Here is a 24,518-nt window from a genome sequence, read left to right on the forward strand (position 1 = left end):
TTAATTTCTAATTTTTAAAGCACAAATTGAACAAGTTGAACTTAAAACTTAACTCAGTGTATAAAATGCCAATTTAAATTGAGCAATTTAATTCTAATTTATTCAGAAAAATGTAAGCTATTGTAAAATTATCTCCTTTTGATTAAATAAACAATGGGACTACTATCTATGCAGTACAGCCATCTGTTACCACATCTTAAGGGACACGGAGCTGGCTGAGTGATGATTTGTGACTTGTCACCAAAGAACACAAGCTTTCATGATGTAGTTTTGAACTGTAGGTTTATGAGACATGTAGCCTTCTCTAACAGAGAGCTCTGGTGCTACAATAAACTACAGTTCTCAGGATTCCTAGCACTGAGCCAGGGCCATTAAAGCAGACTCAAGTTGGATTATTTCCTCAGTGTGTTTTGAGCCATAATCTTCATAAACATTCACAGACCGAATCCAATTTACAAATAAAAGTTTTAGTAGTAAAATGTGTTGATCATATTAATAAAAAGTATGCACTTTGTTTTTCTTTGTAGAATCTTACAATAGATGAAAGAAGTAAATCCTGTCCACAGCTTTCATTTACTTCAAATGAGATAGAGGTATTATCACCTTTCATTGTTATTTATAATCCATAGCACCAATTTTCCCTCCTAGTGTGCCAAAATACTTTTATTAGAAAATCATTTTAAAAATCATCACAATCCAGGCAGCTGTCCTGTACAGCTATACTCCAATTAACAAAGCCTTTTGCAAAGGCTTTTTACATTCATGCAGTCCCGTTTTCCTCTCCCTGTCTGAACATCTTCTAGCAGCATGAGCACTGGGAAGATGGATACGGAGGGAACAATTTTGTAGACTTGTTCAATGGCCAACTGAATGGCTTCACTGATTATTATTTTATTATTTATTACTTTCTTGCTTTATGACCTTTGTACCTTTGGTTGTTGGAGCAAATTTCATGGCTGACCCATCCTCCACTTGTCTTTTCTTTTTCTCTGAAGGCAAGTAGGACTCATTTCTGTTGCCATCTCATTCTTGTATCTGCTGTTTTTTCTTTAATGCATCATTGTTTGCCCTACTTTAGTCTAACTCTCACTATTAAAGAATAGAAAATAGTATAAAAGAGGAAGATAGTAAAACAACATTGACTGGTTGGCAAGGCAGAAAATTAAACTGGTGTGGAAGGGAGAGGAGTCAATGGATGAAATGGATTAGAATTTTGGATCACTGCCTTGATCAGCTGCTGCGAAGGATTAATCCACTGGTTATTCAGCCCACCTGAATGCCCATTCATGGTAAGCATCAATCTTTCACTTTCTAGAAGCATTAGTGGTGAAAGTTGCTTCTATTTTCTGGAAAGTTGCTGCTTATGGAGAAAATGCCATGTAAAAGGGGAAACTATCGGGTTGCAGCAGCATGTCTGGAGTAAACAATGTCATAACCAAAGATTGAGCTGCAATTAAACAGTGTCTACCTCAACAATGTCCCCTTCCCTCAACATATTAAAGAAGCATGGAGTTTTATGTTTAGGCACCAAAATGGAAATTAAAAGAAAAGTGGAGGCTGGTGGGGAAAAAATCATTCCTGGATACATTTTGGAAGGAGCTTTCAAGTGATCTCCGGGAATATCAACCATGTTTCTGTTGATTTATTCAAGCTAATTGTTTCATTTCACATGTGCATACTGTTATTTCAGAATGAAATATTCACTGTAACATGTTTTACTGATCTTCTCTTTTGTGGTGAAGAACCTATCTCTACTTTTTCCATGTTATTTTTGCCTCTGGTACCAAATTTTCTATTAAAGAAGTGATGTCCTGGAATACATCTACTTTGTTAACTGAGGGATAGCTGTACAGTTGCCTGGGAGTAAGCTTCAGTGGGACTTTGAGTTGCCATAACATTGCACTGCTAGACAATAAGGAAAATTAGAGTTCGGAACAAAATTGCATTGTATTGGACTGAGTTAGACCTGCTGTTCTACAGGAGTAAGTTGGATGCAGAAAAAGCTTCTGTTTCGTTAATTAGATGCTGTTATGAGCAGATGAGTGGCTGAGTGGGTGACTATATTTTGCTAATAACCTCTTCTCTGTGCAACACTTCACATAACTTCAGCCAAAATCCTTTCCCCACTTAAGCATCCCATTCATGCTTTGTTATGCCAAAGCCTGGATCTAGCAATGTTTATTTTAAATTTTGAAAATTAATTGCTGATGTACATGTAACAAGAAAAAGGAAAACAGGAATCTTAGATGTTTATCACACTATACTCTTAAAGTGCTACTATTCCACTTTGACTCCTCTAGCTGCCTCCAGTTGCATTCTGGGATTTGCAGTTTTAAGGAGGGGTATTTAGAATTCTCAGGCAGAGAAGTTCTCTGCCTGAGAATTCTAAATACCCCTCCTTAAAACTGCCAATACCAGAATGCAACAGGAGGCAGCTAGAGGAGTCAAAGTGGAATAGTAGCACTTTAAGAGTATAGTGTGATAAACATCTTAGTCTTCACAAATATAGAGTTTCCTGACGTGGAAATGTGAAGACAGAACAATTGCAAACCTAAGTATACTTACCAAGAATATAGGACTGTGATGGCGAACCTTTTTCAGTCCGTGTGCTGGGGGCGGGGCTTCTGCGCCTGGGGGTGGAGCTGCGTGTAGGGAGCGGGACTTCCACTCTCCAGAGGTGTCTTCCAGGGCAGTACTTCTCCCCCCTGCCCTTACCCCACCCTCCAGCTGTCTCAGAGACAGCTAGAAGCTGGGGAAGTTTCAGGAGGAGGGGCGACAGGCATGCACCATTGCTTCTCCTCCTCCTGCCCTTCCCCCGGCCTCCAGCTGTCCCTGGGGAGGCAGATGAAGGACAGGCAGGGACCATGGGGAGGAAGAGGAGTGGGCACGTGCCTGTTCCTCCTCCCCACGGACCCTTCTTGACCTACAGCTGTCTCTCTAGAGGCAGCTGGGGGTCAGGAAGGGCCCGTGGAGGGGAGGAGGAGTGGGCACGCACCTATTCCTCCTCCCCATGGACCATTCCCTGCCCCCAGTTGTTCCTTGGAGACAGCTGGAGGCTGGGAAAGGTCTCTGGGGAGAAGCAACTGACACGTTCCTGTCACTCCTTCTCCCCCCTGCCCTTTTTATATCCTCCAGCTGTCTCGGAGATATTACTTTTATTCAGAATTATAGCCATGATAAAGAACCTATCTGGAAGAAGGACCACATCAAATATATGTACCTTAGCTTAAAGACCAGGGAAGGTCTGGGGATTCTGTTGGTTTACTGTCCACCCCATTGCTTAACAGACTCTCGAGCTGAGCTGACACAACTGGTCTCGGAGATGTTGTTGGAGTCTCCTGGGCTACCTCAACATCTCCCTTGAGGCCGGTTTAACAAATCTATCTGGTGCAGCTCGGGAGGTCATGGTTACTATGACAAATATGGGCCTTTCCCAGATAGTCTTTGAGCCCACGTATTCCGCACGTCATACTCTCGATGTGGTTTTCTGTATGGAACAGGCATATCTGTGGGCGGAGGTAGTTAATATCTCTGCTTTGTCATGGATGGATCACTTCCTGGTCAAGATTGGGCTGAAGACCACTATTCCCCCAGTCGGGGGTGGAGGACCTATTAAAATGGTCTGCCCTCAAAGGCTGATGGAACCCACTAGGTTTCAAGAGGCCCTAGGGGGTCTAATGGTTGGTAATGCCGGTGATTCTGTTGAAGCTCTGGTTAATACCTGGAACAATGTCCTTACTTGAGCTATAGACACTATCACTCCCTTGCGTCCTTTCCAACCCAAATTTTTATGATTGGCGGGAGGGTAGGGGTTTTTAAATTGTAATTTTTAATTGTTTGATTTTTTATTTATACTGTTGGAATCCACTTTGATTCCTTTGTGAAAAAGCGGAATACAAATAAATAAATAAATAATAATAATTATTATTCAATGGATAAGACATATAACTGGAAACTAGTGAAATACTAGTCCTTGGAAGCTAGATAAGAAAAGTCCAGTTCTTCTCCCTGGTCTCTTTGATTCACACAAATAGGTTTTCCTGCGCAGAGGCATTTGGAACCTTCTATAATCGCTAGTGAAACTCTTTGGCGGTATCTCCTCCCTAGTATTCCCGCTCATTTACCTCAGTTCGTTTTTTTCTGCCACATGAGCAGCATCGAAACGAAATTGTTCTTAGAATTACTTTCTCTTTTGGCCCTAAATGGTTTTGCAGACTTTTCTGATTGTTTTCAAGAACTCTTTGCCTAACAATTTGGTCTTTGACATAGTGATTACACATTTTTGAGACATTTTGGATTGTTTGACTACTTTTTTGCCTGATGACTGGGATCTAGACGTTGTGTTTCCACGGTTTTGATATGGCCTGTTTGATGAGATTTCTTCACATTGTGTTGACTCACTCAATTTCTTTCCAGAGATGTGAATAGTGTGGGGCAAAACTCTCTGGTCAGGATAAGCACTCACATTGCCTGTTATGCCTGGGGGAAGGGCACAGTGTCCATGGTTGCACTCCGTGTTAGGCCTCCACTCCTCAAGTGAGGAAAAACCATGATTCTCATCTTTGGGCTATGCTTTATGAATGCACCCTAAAGCCCCATGTGCCCCCTTTGGCCATGGTGCCAGTACTACCATCTTCTCCACCTGTGGAGAAGCAGCCTACCTTGACCGAAACTGGTTGCCATGAGGCCTCTAATTGGCCAGGCTCTAGCAGACAAACTCGGCACCACATTGACAACAAGCCAATGTCGAAATGACATCTTGAACCCAAGGACAGTCCCTCAACACCTAAGAGAAAGAGACCGTTGGAGACCAGCCAGCCATCAAACTGCTCTGTTGTGTGATGCTCCACCAGTCCCGTCTAGACATCTGTCTTTGGTGAGCTGACCGTCACCTCAGTCTTTTGAAAACAGACCATTGCCACTGTCACCTTGCAGGTCTCCACCCCCTGACATTGGGTCACTTGGTTTCACCTCAACCTCACTGAATCGCTTGCGAGAGAGGTCATCAACCAATACTTTGGTGATCCACAAATTGTCCTTGCCTACGAATGATGTCAGCTCCTTTTTGGAGCAGGTAATTTGGATGGCGAATTCCTTACAGATCGAGGTCATCCACCATGAGTCCAACCCTTTTGATTTGATTTACAAAAGGATCCAGTCCAAAGTTTTCACTCCAGCTTTCACTGGCTTCCTCCTGATGATTTTGAAGATTGCTGAGCGATCCTGGACCACCCTAGCTACTATGCCATAGACGTCCCAAAAAATTGACATTCTTTACCACCTTACACCATTTGATTTGACATGGCTGTTCAAGCACCTGAAACCGAACTTGGCTATTGTAGAGGCCTCCCAGTTGAAAGTGACCCCAAGGACCTCCTCAAGCCCGACAGATAAAGAAGGCCGCAAGATTGATTATATGGCTAAGAAGCTTTACTCGGCAGCTGCTTTGGGACTTTACGTGGCTAACTACTTGGCATGGCTGGAAGCATACCAGCATAACTTCTAGGAGAGAGTACTTCCCCTCTTCAACAAGCTCCTTGATGAGGAGAGACAGCTTGCTCAAGCATTTCAGGCCAAAGCCAATTTGCTCAGAGCCCAACAGATTGACATGACTTGCCGCTCTACCAACTGTGCTGAAAAAGTGTAGTTGGGTTCTGTAGCACTTAGGAGACATGCCTGGCTGTGAGGGTCTGACCTGTCCCGGCAGGCAAGAGCCAACATTGAGGACATGCCATTCGATGACTCTGGACTCTTTAATAAAGAGGTAGATGAGACGCTTGATTTCAAGCACAAGATGAAGACCATGGCAAGGAAATATGGCATGTCTGCAACTTCCTGTTTCACTCCTCATCGGAGATATGGCTGGCAGTGATCCTTCACCTGCATCAGGGAGACAGAGGTTCCCTTCACAATCTTCCTTCTCTTCAGTAAGATGCCAGGCAGGTCAGTGCTGCTTCCATCACTCCTTTAAAAAAAAAGATACTGAGCAGGAAACAAAACTACTAAGACTTTCCCATTTTGTGCACATGGACCCCTTACCATCCTTTGGGGAAAGATTGGTCCATTATGCCAACCACTGGGCTTCTATAACAGGAGTTCCCAACCTGGGGGTCACGCGACACTTTCTGAGGGGTCGCCAGGTTGGGAATCCCCCCGACTCCCCCTCCTCCCCGTGGGTGCCGGCGCTGGAGCAGCCATCGCGCGGGGAAAAGGGGAAGGAGGCGGGGCTCCATCCTTTCCCTTCTCCCTGCGAGTGCCCGCGCTGGCACAGGCACGCGCAAGGAGGAAGGGAATGGAGGCGGGGCTGCCTCCTCTCCCTTCCTTCCCGCGGGTGCAGACACCCACGGGGAGGAAGGGATGGGGGGTCCCTCCTCCTCTCCCTTCCTTCCCGCGGGTGCAGACACCCACAGGGAGGAAGGGACGGGGGGGGTCGCTCCTCCTCTCCCTTCCTTCCCGCGGGTGCAAGCACCCACAGGGAGGAAGGGACGGGGGGGTCCCTCTTCCTCTCCCTTCCTTCCCACGGGTGCAGATACCCACCAGGAGGAAGGGACGGGCGGGCCGCCTCCTCCTCTTCTCCCCAGGGCTGCCAGGCAACCGCAGGGAGAAGGGGACGGGACTGCAAGCCCCAGCGGGCTTTGCGACCGGAAGTCCCACCCCTTTTCCCTCGGTGGCCTCCCTAATTGGTTGGGAGGCTGGGAAGGGGCGGGACTTCCGGCCGCAAATAGCTGGGACTTGTAGGCGTCCGAAGGTCCCGCTCCTTCCTGGTCTCCCAACCTATCAGGGAGGCTGCGGATGGGACTTTCGTCCCGAAAGGGGGTCGCGGCCCAACAAAGGTTGGGAACCGCTGCTCTATAACTACTGATTCTTGGGTGCTTAACATTGTCTGCAGGGGCTATGCCTTTAGATTTGAAGAAGTTCCTCCTACGGAGACTTTGCATATCCCTGCTCCTTCATACACCTTACTTGATGAAGTGCACACTCTACGTTCAAAGGGCACTTTTGAACCTGTACCGATCTCTCGGATTTGACATTGCTTCTTCTCCCATTATTTTATTGTTCCCAAATGGGATGGAGGCCCCATACTGGACTTGTACCATCAGAATTCCTACATCTCCTACAGACAGTTCCGTATGGTTACTCTGCCTTCAGTTCTTCTGCTTTTTCAGAGAGGAGACTGGTTTGCCAGCTTGGATCTCAGGGATGCCTACTTCCACATAGGGATCCAGGATTGCACAGAAGATTTCTAGCATTTGCTGTGGATCAGTGGCTCTACCAGTTTTGATTTATTCCCTTTGGACTGTCAACAGCTCCCAGGGTCTTCATGCAGTGCATGGCAGTAGTGGCCCCACCAGAATAGTATCTCCATCTTTCCTTATCTGGATGATTGGCTATTCATAGCTCCATCCAAGCAGGCCCTGTTCGGGACATCGATTTCTTTTTGTCCCTCCTAGACTCTCTGGGGTTGATAGTCACCTCGACCAAGTCAAACCTGTTGCCTTCTCAAGAGATTTGTTTCATAGGAGCTATGCTGGATTTGAGGAGAGGACTAGCTTACCTACAGATAGGTTCGAGTCTCTGGTTCATGCAGTGCACGTGTGCACTCAACAAAAATGGATCACTGTGAGATTAGTTCAGGTCACTCTGGGCTTCAGTTCTGTTCATTCTAGTTGTGGTTCCTTTCTGCCATCGACAGTGTACAAGATGCTCCCTTCAAAAGACTCACAATCCTTCAACCTGTCGCCAGCCTCTAGGACTGGTGCATTGCCAGGAGCATCATTCTGCAAGCAGTCCATCTGCCAAGTGATGAAAATGGCTTCACAGACCAACTCAGTTGATTGTTGGATTCGTACCTTGAGTGGATTCTCCATCCCGAGGTGACACAGATGCTGTTCCAGTGATAGGGCTCACCACAAATTGATCTCTTTGCAAGCTATTTCAACAATCAGTGTCTGCAGTTCTGCTCAAGGTCTGGATTTGGGGCTCTCAAGGCAATGCTTTGCTTTTTGAATGGACAAGAAACCTTGTGTATGTCTTTTCACTGTTTCCACTCATCACCAAAGATGAGGATTCACCACATGGATGCCATCCTGATCACCCCGTGGTGGCTGAAACAACAGTGGTTCGCTCCTCTTCTACACTTGGCTTGCAATGTGTATCTTGGCTTGCTGTTGCATCTTGACCTTCTCACTCTGTATGTGGGTCGGGTTCGGCATCTGGACCTGGAAAGCCTCTGTCTTATCATCTGGGGGATTTGACCCTGAATTCCTTGCCCAGATATGTATGTAAAGTCATATTGGAGTCCCACAAGCCTTCAACTCAAAAGTCATATGACCTCAAATGGACCAAGTTTCAAACCTTTTTGAATGACGAAGGCTTGTCTCCTTCTTGGGTTCAGGTGCCTCAAGTGCTAGACTTTCTGATATCATTTGCAGAAACGGGCCTCTCCCTCTTATCTTTGAAATGTTACCTTGCTGCCATATGTGCTCACTGTCACGTCTACTGTCAGTTTTTCTTCAAACACTCCTTAATCAAGGAATTTCTTAAAGGATTCAACAACTTTCATCCTCCTGTTTCGGTACTGCCACCAGCATGGTGCCTCGAGTTGGTCCTTTCCCATCTAACTGAAAGACCATTTGAACACTTGGCTACTACTGTTCTTTCATTATTCTCGTGGAAGACTGCCTTCCTAGTTGCTGTCACCTCTGCTAGACATGCTGAAGAACTTTGTTCTCTTCATGTGGACCAACCCTACCTTTGTTTCCACAGGGATAAAGTTGTTCTTCATCCAGACATCACCTTTTTATCCAAGGTGGTGTTGTCATTCCACATGAACCAGAGCATTGTACTACCTAACCTTGACCCGAATCTGACTTCCAGTACCAAGTGTGCATTGCACTCTCTTGATGTCTGGAGAACTCTCGCCTTCTATATGGACAGAACCTCGACTATTTGTGTGTTACTTGGATGTGAAGTTGGGACTGCCTGTCACCATTCAGCGGAACTCGAAATTGGTGATTGCCACAATTCATCTGGCTTATGAAATCTTGGGGAAAGCTCCCCCTGTTCGAATTTGAGCTCAATCTACCAGGTGGTAATAGCTTCCTCTGCCTTTCTTAGTGGAGTGCCTCTAAAGGAATTTTGTAAGGCTGCTGTCTGGTCTCAGCCATTGACTTCCATCTCTCACTACAGGCTGGATACCATGATGCAGGCTTTGGGAGGGCAGTGTTGCTTTCTGGTTTGCATTGAGGTTAGTTACTTTGCATGCCTTTTACTTGTTTTTATAAAACAGGCTTGCTTTACTACAGCTTGCTAGTCTAACTCATTTCTGTGATTCACAGAGACCATGAAGAAGAAAGACAGGTTGCTTCCCTGTAACTGGTTTTTTGAGTGGTCATCTCTGAATTCACACAAACCCACCCATCCTCCCCTCAGGTAATGCCTTGCACATGTTACCTAATCATGCTGATATGCAGCATCCGTTTGGAGCTTTGGTAAATGAGTGGGAATGCTAGAGGTACAATAAGAGATGGGTGGAGATACCGCCAAAAAGTTTCCCTATAAATTCCAGAAGGTTCTGAATGTCTCTGCACAAGTGCAAGAAAACATTTGTGTGAATTCACAGATGATCACTTGAAGAACCACAGGTACAGGTAAGCAAACTGTCCTTATCAGTTGATGTTAACACTGTGTATTAACAAACCTCAGTGTCATAATTGTGTATTAACAAACCTTAGAGGCACTTTGAGGTTAAATTTATGTATATATCCCATTGAAACAGGTGGAATTTAGACACGATTTGTATTTGGCTTGCTTAGACTCATGAGATGGTTAATTGGGGAAAACACAAATAATTTCCCCCCCAAGGTCTTCGGAGGTTTTTAAAATCTAAATCTAAATGTCCATTTCATTTGGAACTGAAAATAGTCTTTATTTCTATTCTACATAATGAATGGAACCATGCAACAAGATTTTCTCTTGCTTGGCTCCCTCTTCCAATCCACCATTCTGCTGTGGAAATTCCTCATACTCTCTGGAGCATATATTGTTTATGAAAGGAAGTGGTGCAATCACCCCTTCCTGCTCACAGAGGCACTTCTACCAACAGAACATCTTAAATGTGGATAATATTGAATACCATACCTTTCACCTATTAACATTATTTTATATAGGCATTCAACTTATGGTTCTTCATTATAAAGACTAAATTAAAGCCCCATCTGATTTTTATTAACTGGAATACTTTCAGTGTAGGTAAATGTATGGCAATCCATCAGTGTAATTCTGAAATGACTGGAAAACCATACTCTAATTTACCAATCTGGCTGGGATGTGCATATGAAATTCTAAATCAAGGATGTTCCTTAGTTTATGTTAGTATTAAAACACTTTTTGTATCATCAAGGTATACTGTAGTAAAATACACTTCAATTTGATTTATAGTTTGATTGATTGCTGCTCTGAAAATTTCTGCAAAAGACGCCAGATAAATTTACATTTAATTTTCTTGCAGATAGATTACATTAAAAGGTCAAATAGTGCACCAGAACTGTCATTCTACAGAGACAAAACACATTTTAAAATTTCTGCAGATTTCAAAACCACTATGGAAGAAATAAGAGTTATGAAGAAACACATTTCTTCAGCAGATATTCAGGTTATGATGCCAGAGGATGAAGTTTCTCCAGCAAAGCTTCTTAGTTCAATAGATGAGAATGTCCCTGGCCTTCCAAAAATGTCTCCTACTACAAATCAAGATATTGATTCATTACTCACAAAAACTATGAAAGGACCAACTATAAGTCTTTCCCCTTCTACACCAGAGCCTGAGCAACCTACTGAACCTTCCCTGCCTCTGGGTGACACCAGTCTTGCTGAAGCATCTCGAAAAGCTGGAATCACATATATTATCTTCCCCAAGAAAAAAAGAAAGAAATCATTGAAATCAGGGAAATATGTTTCTCCTCAAGTATTGGAAACTATATGTGAGAAATTAAATAAACCTCCAAGAATTCTTGAAAGGTGATTATATTAACACTTGCAAAAGTTATATTTATAATTTTAATATTTTATATTAAATTCATTTCACTCCCCAGGCAGAGTGCTCTGAAGTTGGGGATCTCTTGCCTAGAGTGGGTTTGAATGAGGCTTAGGACATTGGTTTCTGTCACAGCCCATGGAAAGTCTCAGAAATATTTAAATTTAAATTTGTTAAATTACTTTAACAAATGTCGACTTAATATGTATCACTGAGGTCTGAGAGGGAATGTTATGTGCAGCTGATTTGGTCACATGGGTTTTTGGTCCTTAGTATATGAGTATTGTACCTTTGATAGCCTTGAATTGTCCTAGCTTATTTAAGACAATGTAAGACAACTGAAAGAAAAGAGTGGTGGTGTTTGGATTGTCTGTCTATAGTGCCAAAATATGTTGGGCCATTTTAATTAGAAGTGACTCCTTGCAGTTAGGACACACATTTCTTTTTGTGTTTTGCCCAAATATGCAATTGTACATAAGATTACATCTGACTGAGACGTTCTCATATGGGCCAAAGTTTGACTACTATGTACCAAAACAGAGTATATTATTAAACAGTATATTGTATAGCTTGTTTTTCAAACAAGCTATACAATGTATTTCAACAATCTGTTTTTACATACTATTATAACAAATCAAAGTATATTTTTAAATATTATATTGTATAACATGTATTTCAAATTATTTAAACAATCTATTCTTACTTCACTATATTAGTGATGAACATATTGACTAGAATTTTGCTTTTCTTTTCTTTACCCAGGTCTGTTTCTCTTGGGAGGCTTCATATACATAATAAATTTATCATCAAAGTGTCTCAAGCAGTTCGCCATTATCGAAGTCCAAGCCTCCCTTGTCATTTAGATTTTGAAAAATTTGTAGAAAAGAAAGGTAGATTACCTGGAGATTCTAATGATTACCATTGGGTACAAATGATCTGGAATAAGTGGTTTGATGAGCTGTACCCTCCTAGTACACCATCTTCTGAAGATATGCCAGCATCAGGCAGAAAAGACTTGGAAGAGGAAACAAAGGAAAAAGAACTAACTGACACAGTGAATCCACTTCTGTTGGAAGGGAAAACAGAGGAAAATGACCAGTGTCAATCTGAAATTGAAAGAATAACCCAACAGATAAATAAAGGTTATTTATCTGCATTTAACTATTGTAGGCGTGGAGCAATCTATAGGAAAATAGGGAAAATGCAGACAGCTATGGATGACTTGGAAAAAGTAAGTTTTGCCAGTTACTGGTACATTTTTGTAACAATGAGTTGCTGCAACTGTTTAAATGTGCCAAAAAGGTATAAAAAAGAAGAATGAGTATCTCATTCTCATCTCAGGATGCATTCTTTTATCCACTATTCTGTTCACTCTAAAACTTCTTATGGCCTTAAGTAATATAGGGAGAGGGGCGGAGAGTCAGTTTAAGTAGATATCTGGAACCATCTTCATTTTGTATAGGAGTGGAAATCAAGATGTTGTTCCAGATATTGTTGGACTATAACTCTCAGCATTTCTTTCCATTGGCTATATTAGCTAGGGCTATTGTGATGTGCTATCTAACATCCAGATGGCCTTGATTTAGCAAATAATGAGTACACATGTACTTAGATAACATATTATCAAGGATCTGAAAACCGTTGGGAGTTTACGGTATACACTTATATTAAAGGGAAATTAGCAAGAGAATACAAATAACATCTTTTTAAATATGCTTCTTGTGCAGGATGTGGTTGACAAGTCTTCAGTCATTAGAATGTGTGTTACCTGTAACCTGTAATCTGTGAAGTGACCTGTGAGCTTTCACACTACACAGTTATAGCACTTTGCTCCCACTGTCCCACTTTAACTGTCATGATTCTATCCTATGGAATCTTGGGATTTGTAATTTAGGGAGTTATATTTAGAATTCTCTTTAGCTTTAGTGTCTCACCAAACAACAAATCCCAGGATTCTATTGGATACATCCAAGGCAATTAAAATGGAAGTGTTTTGCTGGACATAGAAATGCTTACAAAAAGGTTAACCTAATGGACATAACCATATATTGTGTTACAGAATTTCTTAGAACAGCTGTGTGGTTGATTTGAGAGACTTAACAAAGCATGGACTGCTTAGAACTTGAGTTTTGCTAAAGCAAGTCATATATAAGTATCTTATTTATCTGTTTCCCAAAGAAAAGCCTAAGATAGCTTTCTTAGGGGACATTCACATTACCTTTTACACCAGTTTTGAAATCGAATCTTTCACGTGAAGTTCATATTGGGCCCGATTCTGTCACAATCCATGTCGAGACTTGCACAAGGAAATGCCCCTTACCCTGGGATATCCAGAATCGGGCTAAAAACCATCTTTTCTCAAAAGACCCGGGTTCCGCTAAATCTGAACTTGCCCTCGATCATGATCGGGGCAAATTCAGGGAGGGATTAAGGTCAGAGGGCGGGCAGAGGTCAGAGCATTCCCTCCCCTCATCCGAGGGGACGGGGAGGAGGAAAGAGCTGAAGGAAAAAGGGGGATCTGGAGGCAAAGGGTGAGAGGAGGCAAAAAGGGGGTGACTGACGGGGTCAATTCAGGGCAGGCCGGGGGGGGGGGGGCAGAGCAAGACAAGCCTCTCCTATCCATCAGGGATCTTTTCTCTTTGATTTGTATTTTTTAAAAATTATTTTTGGCAAAAAATGCACATGTTCTTGGCAATAGATAGATAGATAGATGGTGAGCAGGAGCAAGGGTCAATTCAGGGCAGGTGGGGGGGGGGCAGAGCAAGACAAGCCTCTCCTATCCATCAGGGACCTTTCCCCTTTGATGTGTATTTTTTTTAAATTATTTTTCTCTGTCTATGCGCATATTCTTTCCTTTGGAATGACTGCTGGATTGCAAATGAATGTTACCAATCGAATGTAATGTTGCAACTTGGCAAATTGATACAGCTTTTGTTAGGGCAGCCTATTATTTCCTTTGGAATGACTGCTGGATTGCGAATGAATGTTACCAATCGAATGTAATGCTTCTCTTTCCAATTATGTAAATTGACAAATTGATACAGCTTTTGCTAGGAATTCAGGGGTAGCCTAGGGAGAGCAAAAAAATGCATCCTTTTCTGGCATTCTGAGGTGAGGAATTAATATTATTGTTATTGTTATTATTATTATTATTACCTGTATATGAGGCATTCTGGGGTGGCAAGGAGTGGGGGATACTGGATGCATTAGCTTGCATTTTGGGTTTGAAAATGGGGCCAAAGGCAGATCATAACCTACAACACTGACCAAATGCCCACAACACACACGTACACACACCAGAGGTTTTTAAATTTGACAAGTGGTGCCTGGTCCTTTAAAAAAAAAAGAAGGGGTGGAAAGCACACTTCTGATGCCCCTATCAGTGCTGGAAACGTCACCTATGACCATCGTGGAATTAACTTTGATTGACAGCCAGGCACCTACACCTTAAACCCAAATTCTCCAAGAGGGCATTCGTATTAAAATGCCCCTGATTGGTAGTCAGCACTTGCTTCCGGAGAGATTCGGGAGAGCCCCCCCCCCCCCCCGAATTTGCCCAGTTCCTTTCGAAGCACTGCCGCCAGTGTGAATGAGCCCTTAAAATCATAGAGTTGAGCATCCAATCCAACCCCCCTGCCATGCAGAAATACACAATCAAAGCACTCCTGACAGCCTCTTGTTTAAAAACCTCCAAAGAAAGAGACCCCACTACACTCAGGCAGCATTTTCCATTGTCAAACAGCTCTTACTGCCAGGAAGTTCTTCCTAATGTTTGGGTGGAATATCTTTTCCTATGGTTTGCATCCGTTGCTCCGTGTCTCTGGAACAGCAGAAAACAAGCTTTTGCTCATCCTCCTCTGGACATGCCCCAATTTGTCAATATCCTTCTTGAATTATGATAAGCAAAGCTCTACTGCACTAGAATATACTGTATGACCAGCATTCATATTCTTTTTCCCCCCATTACTTTTACAGGCAATAAGTTTGGAGCCAACACTGGCTGATGCTTACTGGCACAGGCACTTACTTTTTCTTTACCAAAATAAAATTATTCCAGCATTAGAAGACCTGAATTTTATAATCAAGTACAACAAAAACAATGCAGGCAAGAATCTTTGAACATCTGTTGTCTAAAAATTGGTCCTCAGATTTATTCGTCCACTGTATCAAGATAGTGTGAAGTACTGAAGATTCAAGCTTTTTGGAAAGGTCTTTTCCTGTGACAATTCCATTAAATATTGGCTTTGTTGTTCATCACTTGCATTCCATATTAAATTTTTCTAGTGGTAGTTATATGCATAAACATTTATGTGTGTGCATAAGTGCTTTCAGATTGGCTGGCAACTTATGGTGACCCTATTATTATTATTATTATTATTATTATTATTATTAGAATTTATAAAGATGGAGGTCTTGGTCAGTAAACTCTGAGCTGGAAGCCTAGGTTTCAGCAGTGTCTAGAAGTGCACGGTTAATGCTTGTATGCCAGCTGTGCCCATTCCTTGTGACATCAGGTGCAGCCACAGTAACATGTGCCTAGTTACATCCTAGTTGGATTACTGTAATGCATTCTATGTGAGGCTGCCTTTGAACAGTGTTTGGAAACTTCAGCTGGTCCAAAAAGCCACATGTTGAGCCCCATGGTTTCCAAGATCAGACAGGATCTGGTGCTTTCAGAGTATTTAGGCCATAGACATTTAACAGACTTGGAAATTCTCCTAAATAATAAATAGCAAAGAGTACATTATCTGTAGGTTTCTTCAGACTGGCCAAAAACTTTGGATAGGTGTGAGTCGTAGCTGTACTTATTGGTTGTTTTTTTTTTAAATGATATTCTTCCTGTCCTGCTTTTTTTATCTTGAATTTCTGGTATTAGCCATAGCTTGTTATATCCACTGCAATGGAAGATTCCAATATAAGCTGTGGTAAATATAAGATGTGTATACCCAATGTCATAGTTTCTTCTGCTTTATTTTTGGGCAAGCCCTCTAATGAGTTTGAATGGAGATATGACCTTTCCCACAGCAGTTCCCTGCTGACCTGTGTTCCCTTGTTACTTTTCGGGTTACCAGATTGAATCCCCCTCATTTTTAGAGTTACACTGCTAATGTGATATAGCCTTACATCACTTTAGCACTATGATTATACAAAAAAAACCCAACAACAACCCTGTAATAAAATAAATAGAAAATAAGGAATAGAAATCAGTCACCAGATGGAAGATTTCTTTCCCCCCTTCCTTTTAGAGTTATAGTGGTGAAATGGTATGGCCTTATATTACTTTAGCACTACAGTACAGTTACTAAAAATGTTTTTTTAAAAAAAAGAAAGCTGAAAATAGAAAACAGAAATCATACTGGGAATGTCGATACTGAGGGAGGGCTGTATTAGGTAGAGCCAAGGGGTGGCAGGGATGGAGGGAAACTATACCCACATCACAGTTTAATCACACCTCAGGTGAGAGAAAGAAGTAACATACAAATAGGTGGTAATGCTAAAACCTGCTACAACACACAACAAATAAGTGGTAAAACCCCAGTATATTTAGGACATAACTGGATATGGGAATGTGAAAAAGGCTACAAGGTGTTACCATTTTTGAAGCTTTGAAACAGGATGCCACAACATTCACTGGAACCTTTGGACAGTCTGGAGAAACCCTATGATTGATATAGTTTTGATTGATTTGGATACATCAATTTAAAAATTAAAGCAGTGATGAGAAAATTATTTAAAATGCTCATTTTCTAATGAAGATTGGTAACATCTTTGCAGATTTTCCTTTCAGGCTTGCATTAGAAATCCAATTAAAGATTATTTTATAAAATAAAATTGTATAAGCAGTATGGATCAAAATTTTATATTGTTTAATTTTGATATGTAGATGCATATATGTCAAGGGCTGATATATACAGAAGACAAGGAGATAATTCTTTAGCGATTATAAACTACACTCTTGCTGCAAGATGTAGGCCTACAGATGATGAAGTATATTACAAGCGAGGTGAAACCCATGAAGAAAATGGGGACCTACTACTGGCAATGGAAGATTATACCAAAGTAAGTTTTACTAGTCATAATTATTTTATCCAGACTCCAATGTTGTGCATCTACAAGACTTACTGAAATTATATTTCATAAACAGTGGTCACCTGCCACTGAAGTTTCAAATATAATTAATAGTATGCTACAATGGTCTTCTTCTTTTTTTAAAAAAATCTCTGCTAGACAAGAGAAGCATTGAGTGCACCTAAAGCAGCACTTTTCATCCTAGACTTTATTTTTGTTTTTAAATAACACTAACATTTTGAAGTGAACATTTTTGGCATGGAAAGGGGTAGCTTTCCTCCCATGCCCACTCCTGATTGCATCCTCGTAAGATGCATTTCACTTGGAAAAAGTCAATGCACTGTTTACATATCTCAGGAAATGCCTAGTTTGGCCCTGAATGGATAAGGGTTTTGAGTCCCCCCCCCCCCATTACAGGAGGCATTTGTTCTTATTGTTCTTGTTTTGTGCCTTATGGTGTTTCAGACTTATGGTGACCCATGGGGTTTTCTTGGCAAGATTTGTTCAGAGATTTCCCATTGCTGAGAGCATGTGACTTGCTCAGTGGGTTTCATGGCAGAGCTGGATTTTAAGCAGATTTACTTGAAAAGATATTATTTTTAGTGGAAACTTTTCTGAAGTGCTATATCCCAACAGAATTGGAGCCAGGCATCTGCTTCTTTTCTTCCATGCTTTAGAACAAGATGGGGATCCAGCCTTAATTCTATTTGTTCTCCAGCAGGTTTATAACTATGTGACATTTTACCTTTTTTTTTAGCTGAGTACATGCATAATCTTTCCAGCATCCCTGGTGTTGTGGCTGTGGGCCATATAACTGCACACATATACATATACTCACACACAAGCTTGAGGGGGGTGTTAATCTCAACCCTCTGCCCACCATGATTCATGAATGCGGAGGTGAGCTAAATTCTTCTAATTTCCCACCAGTTCTTATTGGGATTTTGTTTTTCTCACTGTGTTGAAGCTGTGATCCTGGCTACTTTGGTGCTATTAGTTCCCTGTTATCATTGACATGAAAGCAGTGACCCCACCTTCTTTGAAGTCACTGTATAGGGGAACACTACAGAATGTTCCTCATCTCAGCTATAAATACCGTTTAATGAAGTTTTTAAGGTTTGTATGGAGTTTTAAATATATTTTAAATTTTAATACATAATTGTTTTAATTTTTTAAATTGTTAAATTGTTTTTTAATTATATATTTCTATATTAATGCTTTTATATTGTTTTTAAACTATATTGTTTTAAACGTGCTGTTCTCTGCCTTAAGTCCCTATATTTGGGGTAAGGCAGGATATAAATAAATAAATAAATAAATTTCCAGTGACTCCAAGCATTTGAGGGGTGTATCAGGTGGGGTGATAATCATGGACCACATGAAATTGGTAGGCTATGAGTTGTGAATCCCAGGTACTTCTTACTGATATTAACTATGCCCTGAAAATGGGACTTAAGGCAACTTAGAAATTTAAAACAAAATACAGTAAAAACGTACAAAAGGTGAGTATCAATGCGGAATTAAACAATCAACAAATTTTACAAACAATTTAGAGCATACAATTAAAAAACATGAAAAGCTGTTTAAAAATAGTACCGTTAAAATGTTAAAAACAGTACAGTACCCTCTTAAAAGCCCTTTCAAAAGTATGTTAGAATAGAAAGTGTTTGCTTGCCCATGGTAGGACTGTAAGAATCAGGCCATTGTAGCTTCTCTGGGAACAGAGTTCAAGAGTCCAAAGGGCACCAACTAAGTATCCTCACCAGGTAGAAGTGACAGAAGGGCCTTTCCTGAGGATCTCAGGACCTGAACAGGCTTATGTACAGATATGGTCGGTCTGTCAGCCTGGATGTAAACTGCACAAGGCTTTATAGGTCACGACCAGCATTTTGAATTGAGCCTGGAAACAGACCAGCAACCCATGGAGCTGTAATGCAGCAAAGCATGGAGGATTAACAAGGAAGTTGTGTGATACCTGTAATCCTGTTGCTTTCCAATAGGAGAATCAGCCCTTTTTGGGAAGTCCCAACAAGCTCGTGAGCTACAACTTTGCTTTTCCCAAACAGATCTTTGTCCATTAGGAGAAACACTCAAGTTTGAGTTTGGACACTGGCTTTGCCTTCATCCATGCTGCATTTCCTTTTGTGATTGTTCTGTCCTAAAGGCATAGCCTTGCCAGATGCTCACCAGGCCCTCACAGATTGATGCCCTGCTGGTGTGGAAACCATTGGACTCAGTGTCCTCTTTTGCCTACTAGAAGTTAATACTAGTGTAGCTGATTGGTAACTGATGTGTTGGTATTAAAGTTGTGGCCATCCCATTTAACCCACAACATGGTGTTTGGCCTCTCTGCCTTTGCACAACAGCACACGTGGCGTACAATATGGAAACTATTGTACTAAGTCTACATAACATACCCTCCAAAACAGGATAATACTGTAGCAATTTCCCCCCTTTATCTAAAGCAAAAAGTGGTTAGGGAACCTCTAACCTGTCTAGAAGTATCAGCTTTTCTTTTTCTTCTATATATTTAGCCCATTTCATATTTGGCAGACTTTCACAGAATTCTTTGATGACCTGCTGTTACAGTTTATGTTGAAGTGTAGCATAGTGGTTTGATTGTTGGACTAGGATTCAGGATACCTGGGTTTGAATCCCGGCTTGGTTATGAAAACCCACTGGACGTCCTTGTGCACTCTCTCAGCCTCAGAGGATGGCAGTGGCACCCCCCCCCCCCTCTCCTGAAGAAACTTGCCAAGAAAACCCTTGGGGTTGCCATAAGTTGGAAATGACTTGAAGGCACACACAACACACACATACACTAATTAAAAATATTTACTGAGTTTCATGCTGTCAAACTGCAAATAGCTGAATTCTGGTTCACTTCCTCTTTGGAGAATGGTCTCTCCTGCCCTTAAAACAGCCCAGGAGGGCCTACAAACCTGGCAAAATTCCCTTCGTGGATCCTAGGGTGTATCAAAGCTTCTTCAATGAAAAAACTTTTAAAAAGTAGAAATGGGTCCCCATGGCTTCTATGGGTGTTTCCCTCCCATTCCTATGGGGAACTAATATAGTTCCCAAGCCCCTCCCAGTAGTTGTCCATCCTTGTTCTGAAGTAGATATGGCATTGTGTCTGCTGTCCAAATGTGGGGGCAGTCAAAATGCTAGACACACTCCAACATTTGAGCACACAGCTAAAGAAGCTCTTTGAAATTGGCCTTTATTTGAAGCCTCCCCATTCTGCAAGCAGGATGATGTTTTCAAGCACATAATAGTACTGTTATGAGTGCATGTGGATTGAAATGAAATGTGGATGTCAAATGTTTTATGAGTACCATCACATCTTCACATCCTATTAGTATCTTATTTCAACTTTAGTAAGTGGAAGTGGATATAGTACAGTACCGATATTATTATTATTATTATTATTATTATTATTATTATTATTATTAACCTTTATTTATAAAGCGCTGTAAATTTACACAGTGCTGTACATACAATCTTTTAGTTAGACGGTTCCCTGCCCTCAGGCTTACAATCTAAGACATAATGCTTTATGCATCAAAATAAACAACAAACAAACCCTAAACTTAATTTTCAGATCACAATGCTGTTAGTTATTTTCAAAACAAATTTTGTAATGCAAATTTATGTAATATTTGTAATGATAGCCTGTGCAGGTTTACTTAGAAGTAAGCCTTATTATACCAATGCGACATACTTCCAGGAAAAGTTTGTATAGGATTGCAGCCTTTGCCACTTCAACTAAAAGGGGGTTGGACTGGATGGCCCTTCTGGTCTCTTCCAACTCTACGATTCTATGAAATAATTAGAATCATAGAATCATAGAATCGTAGAGTTGGAAGAGACCGCAAGGGCCATCCAGTCCAACCCCCTGCCATGCAGGAAATCCAGATCAAAGCAGCCCCAACAGATGGCCATCCAGCCTCCGTTTGAAGACGTCCAAGGAGGGAGACTCCACTACACTCCGAGGAAGTGTGTTCCACTGTTGAACAGCCCTTACTGTCAGGAAGTTCCTCCTAATGTTGAGGTGGAATCTCTTTTCCTGCAGCTTGCATCCATTGCTCCGGGTCCTAGTCTCTGGAGCAGCAGAAAACAAGCTTGCTCCCTCCTCAATATGACATCCCTTCAAATATTTAAACAGGGCTATCATATCACCTCTTAACCTTCTTTTCTCCAGGCTAAACATCCCCAGCTCCCTAAGTCGTTCCTCATAGGGCATGGTTTCCAGACTTTTCACCATTTTAGTCGCCCTCCTTTGGACACGCTCCAATTTCTCAATGTCCTTTTTGAATTGTGGCACCCAGAACTGGACACAATATTCCAGGTGGGGCCTGACCAGAGCAGAATATAGTGGCACTATTACTTCCCTTGATCTAGACACTATACTTCTATTGATGCAGCCTAAAATCGCATTAGCCTTGTTAGCTGTCGCATCGCACTGTTGACTCATGTTCAACTTGTGGTCTACTTGGACTCCTAGATCCCTTTCACATGTTGTCTCCTTAAGCCAGGTGTCCCTCATCCTATATCTGTGCATTTCATTTTTTCGTCCTAAGTGCAGTATCTTACATTTCTCCCTGTTGAAGTTTATTTTGTTAGCTGTGGCCCAGCTTTCTAGTCTATTCAGGTCATTTTGAATTTTGATCCTGTCCTCTGGAGTATTAGCTATTCATCCTAATTTGGTGTCATCTGCAAATTTGATAAGTATTCCCCCAATTTTTTTCCTCCAAGTCATTGATAAAGATGTTGAACAGTACTGGGCCCAGGACAGAGCCCTGTGGGACCCCACTGGTCACTTCTCTCCAGGATGAAAAGGTGCCATTGTTGAGCACCCTTTGGGTTCATCTGGTCAACCAGTTAAAAATCCGCTTAACAGTTGCCTTGTCTAGCCCACATTTTACAAGCTTGTTTGCAAGAATGTCATGGGGAACTTTGTCAAAGGCAAAGACAAAGGTATGGATTGTCCATTAGAATCAATAATTTGTGACCTACTTTAAGAAAAAATAATGTGGTGCTCTGTATTTGCAAACATTCAAAATATGGAACTTAATATAACAATTTTGGAAATGCTGTCTGTGTGTTTTATTTCAATATAGTGCCTTTACTATAATCCAAAAAGAATAGATGCCCTTATGAAGCATGGATTATATTACTTTGACAAATCAGCTTGGAGTGTAGCTATTAATGATTTTACAACTGTGGTTGAAGAAGATCCAAGACATGCTGAGGCAAGGTAACCACCGACAATTTATGAACTGAAACTATTGTGGTTGTTTCAGCAGTGAAATTATGTTAACTTTCAGTAACACAATTAGGGTTGTAATGTAGAGAAAGAATGAGAAAGTGCATTCTGACTTGAGCTTTTTGTCCATATATAGTGGATAAAAATAAAATTATCAGTGTCTGTCTTAACCTCTGTGTATATGACTATTGCCTGTTACAGACTGCCAAAATAAAGCTGCTTCAGGTCTCTTTGGAGGTATGCTGTTTAAATGATGCATGCACCCTAAGAATCCGGAAGCTGCACCAAAGCTGCACTCCAGTCCTTAGGAATGGAGTGTGGCTTTGGCGCGACCTCCGGACTCTTAGGACCCATGCATCATTTAAATAGCATACCTCCAAAGAGACCCGAAGCAGCTTTATTTTGGCAGTCTGTAACAGGCCTATAAAAGAAGAAGAGATGATGTGTCTTGCATTGCCTGTTTCTGTGTACCCTATATATGGATATGATGGAGAGGATAGGGATATATGAGACAAAAATCCCCATGTCTTAATGTTACCAATCCATGGTGGTGATGGGTTGTGTTTGTGTTTTGCAGTTTCTACTGTTTGTATTACCTTTCCTACCATATAAGGAAGTGGACATGAATGTAATTGTGAAAAGAGAAATTGCAATGAGAGGATGGAAGATAAACTAAGTGAAATTTTTGAAAACAATTTAAGAACTTTAGGTTGTATCAATGGTGTTATTTGCTAGTTAGCAGAACACCTACTCATGAAAGATGCCTCTGCTCATTGCTCAGGCATATTTGTGTGCCAATGGCCACCACATTCAGGGATATGCTCTGACCCCCAGGAGAGGCTTTTAGATGCTCTGGGCATGCTAGGAGGGAGGGATATAGTGCAGGAAATTAATGATTTTAGGGCTGGCTACAGAGATCTCATTTCTTATTGTTAAAATTGTTAGGTTGACTTATGTGATGATTTCTCATTCTTCCCTCAATGTCATGCTTTAATTCTGCACTTAAATCTTTCTAGGACCTATCGAGGAAGAGCATATCTTAAATTAGAGCAGTATCAAAATGCAACTGAAGACTTATGCGCTGCAATACACTTGAACCCTCGTAATTGGATTGCCTATTACTATAGAGGTTGTATTTTGCGAAAGATAAATAGAAAACAAGCCTTACAAGACTTGAGTGTTTCTGGTATGTCTCTCTTGATTTTCATATATACATGAAACTGCATTTAGAGTTGTAGCAATTTAAACAAAGTCTTAATAGTGAGATTTATTTTTAAATGTGGATGCTACAGATTCATAGTTGACATGTTTTTAAGCTCTTCAATAATGGAGCATTTTAAAGTTTGATTTGTTTGTATTTAACAAACTCTGGCTACTATAGCCTAGCTTTCCAATAACTGTCTCTTTAATATATTTCAGTGTTTCATGACATTTTATTGCCCCCCCTTCATCATTCATGATTACATCTTCCTCTTTGCTTTCTTCCTAGGTATGTCACTGTATCCACCAGTTTTTTTAATTGCATTATCAAATATTTCCCCTCCTTTAACCATTTTAATACTTAATTTGTGCATAGCTTATTCACAATACAGATCTCAATTGCTTTCAGATTTATTTATTTATTTATTTTTATTTTTATTTATTTTATTTTTATCCAAAGTGGGACCCAAGTAGCTAACAACGGCGGTATCCAGACTGGCTCAAAGCGCCTCAAAGCGATTCATACTAAGGTTGCCCCGGGGCATCCTTTCCAGATGCCCCGCAACCCTAGTACGTAGCCATGGCGTGGTAATGGCGGCACCCTTTCTACATGGGCACCGCCATTACGATGTCATGGCCGCGCCGCAATCAAATAGCGCGGCACGGACGTGACATCCTGGCACCGCTGCAGGGCGCTTGTGGCGCCCTTTCAGTGGCGCCAGAAGGAGCTCCATTTTGGAGCTCCTTCTGGCATAATAATAATAAATAATAAATGTTTTATTTGTATACCGCCCTTCCATAAGATCAGGGCGGTTCACAACATTTAAAAATACATAAGAAATTCCAATAAAACAATATTAAAATTACAAAACAATACAAAGATAAAACAACAACAAATGCCCCCGGGTTAGCCAACCATTGCCTGTGCGGCCTTTACGGCGGGGGGGG

At 41.3% G+C, this 24,518-nt stretch overlaps 1 protein-coding gene across 4 annotated transcripts in view; it reads left to right on the plus strand.

Annotated features, from left to right (window-relative positions):
• Positions 1 to 24,518, plus strand: part of LOC149314926 (uncharacterized) — a 130,848-nt gene that overhangs the window by 45,555 nt on the left and 60,775 nt on the right. For all 4 annotated transcript variants that reach the window (XM_089522139.1, XM_089522142.1, XM_089522140.1 and 1 more), the window contains 7 exons: positions 528 to 593; positions 10,511 to 11,019; positions 11,798 to 12,266; positions 15,011 to 15,140; positions 16,920 to 17,095; positions 22,225 to 22,361; positions 23,387 to 23,556. In XM_089522139.1, coding sequence (XP_089378265.1) covers positions 528 to 593; positions 10,511 to 11,019; positions 11,798 to 12,266; positions 15,011 to 15,140; positions 16,920 to 17,095; positions 22,225 to 22,361; positions 23,387 to 23,556 — 1,657 coding nt within the window. The remainder of the gene's footprint in view (positions 1 to 527; positions 594 to 10,510; positions 11,020 to 11,797; positions 12,267 to 15,010; positions 15,141 to 16,919; positions 17,096 to 22,224; positions 22,362 to 23,386; positions 23,557 to 24,518) is intronic.

The sequence above is a fragment of the Sceloporus occidentalis genome, unplaced genomic scaffold (assembly GCF_023333645.1).
Source record: "Sceloporus occidentalis isolate IW3139 unplaced genomic scaffold, rSceOcc1.0.p SCAF_4, whole genome shotgun sequence".
Classification (NCBI taxonomy): Eukaryota; Metazoa; Chordata; class Lepidosauria; order Squamata; family Phrynosomatidae; genus Sceloporus; species Sceloporus occidentalis.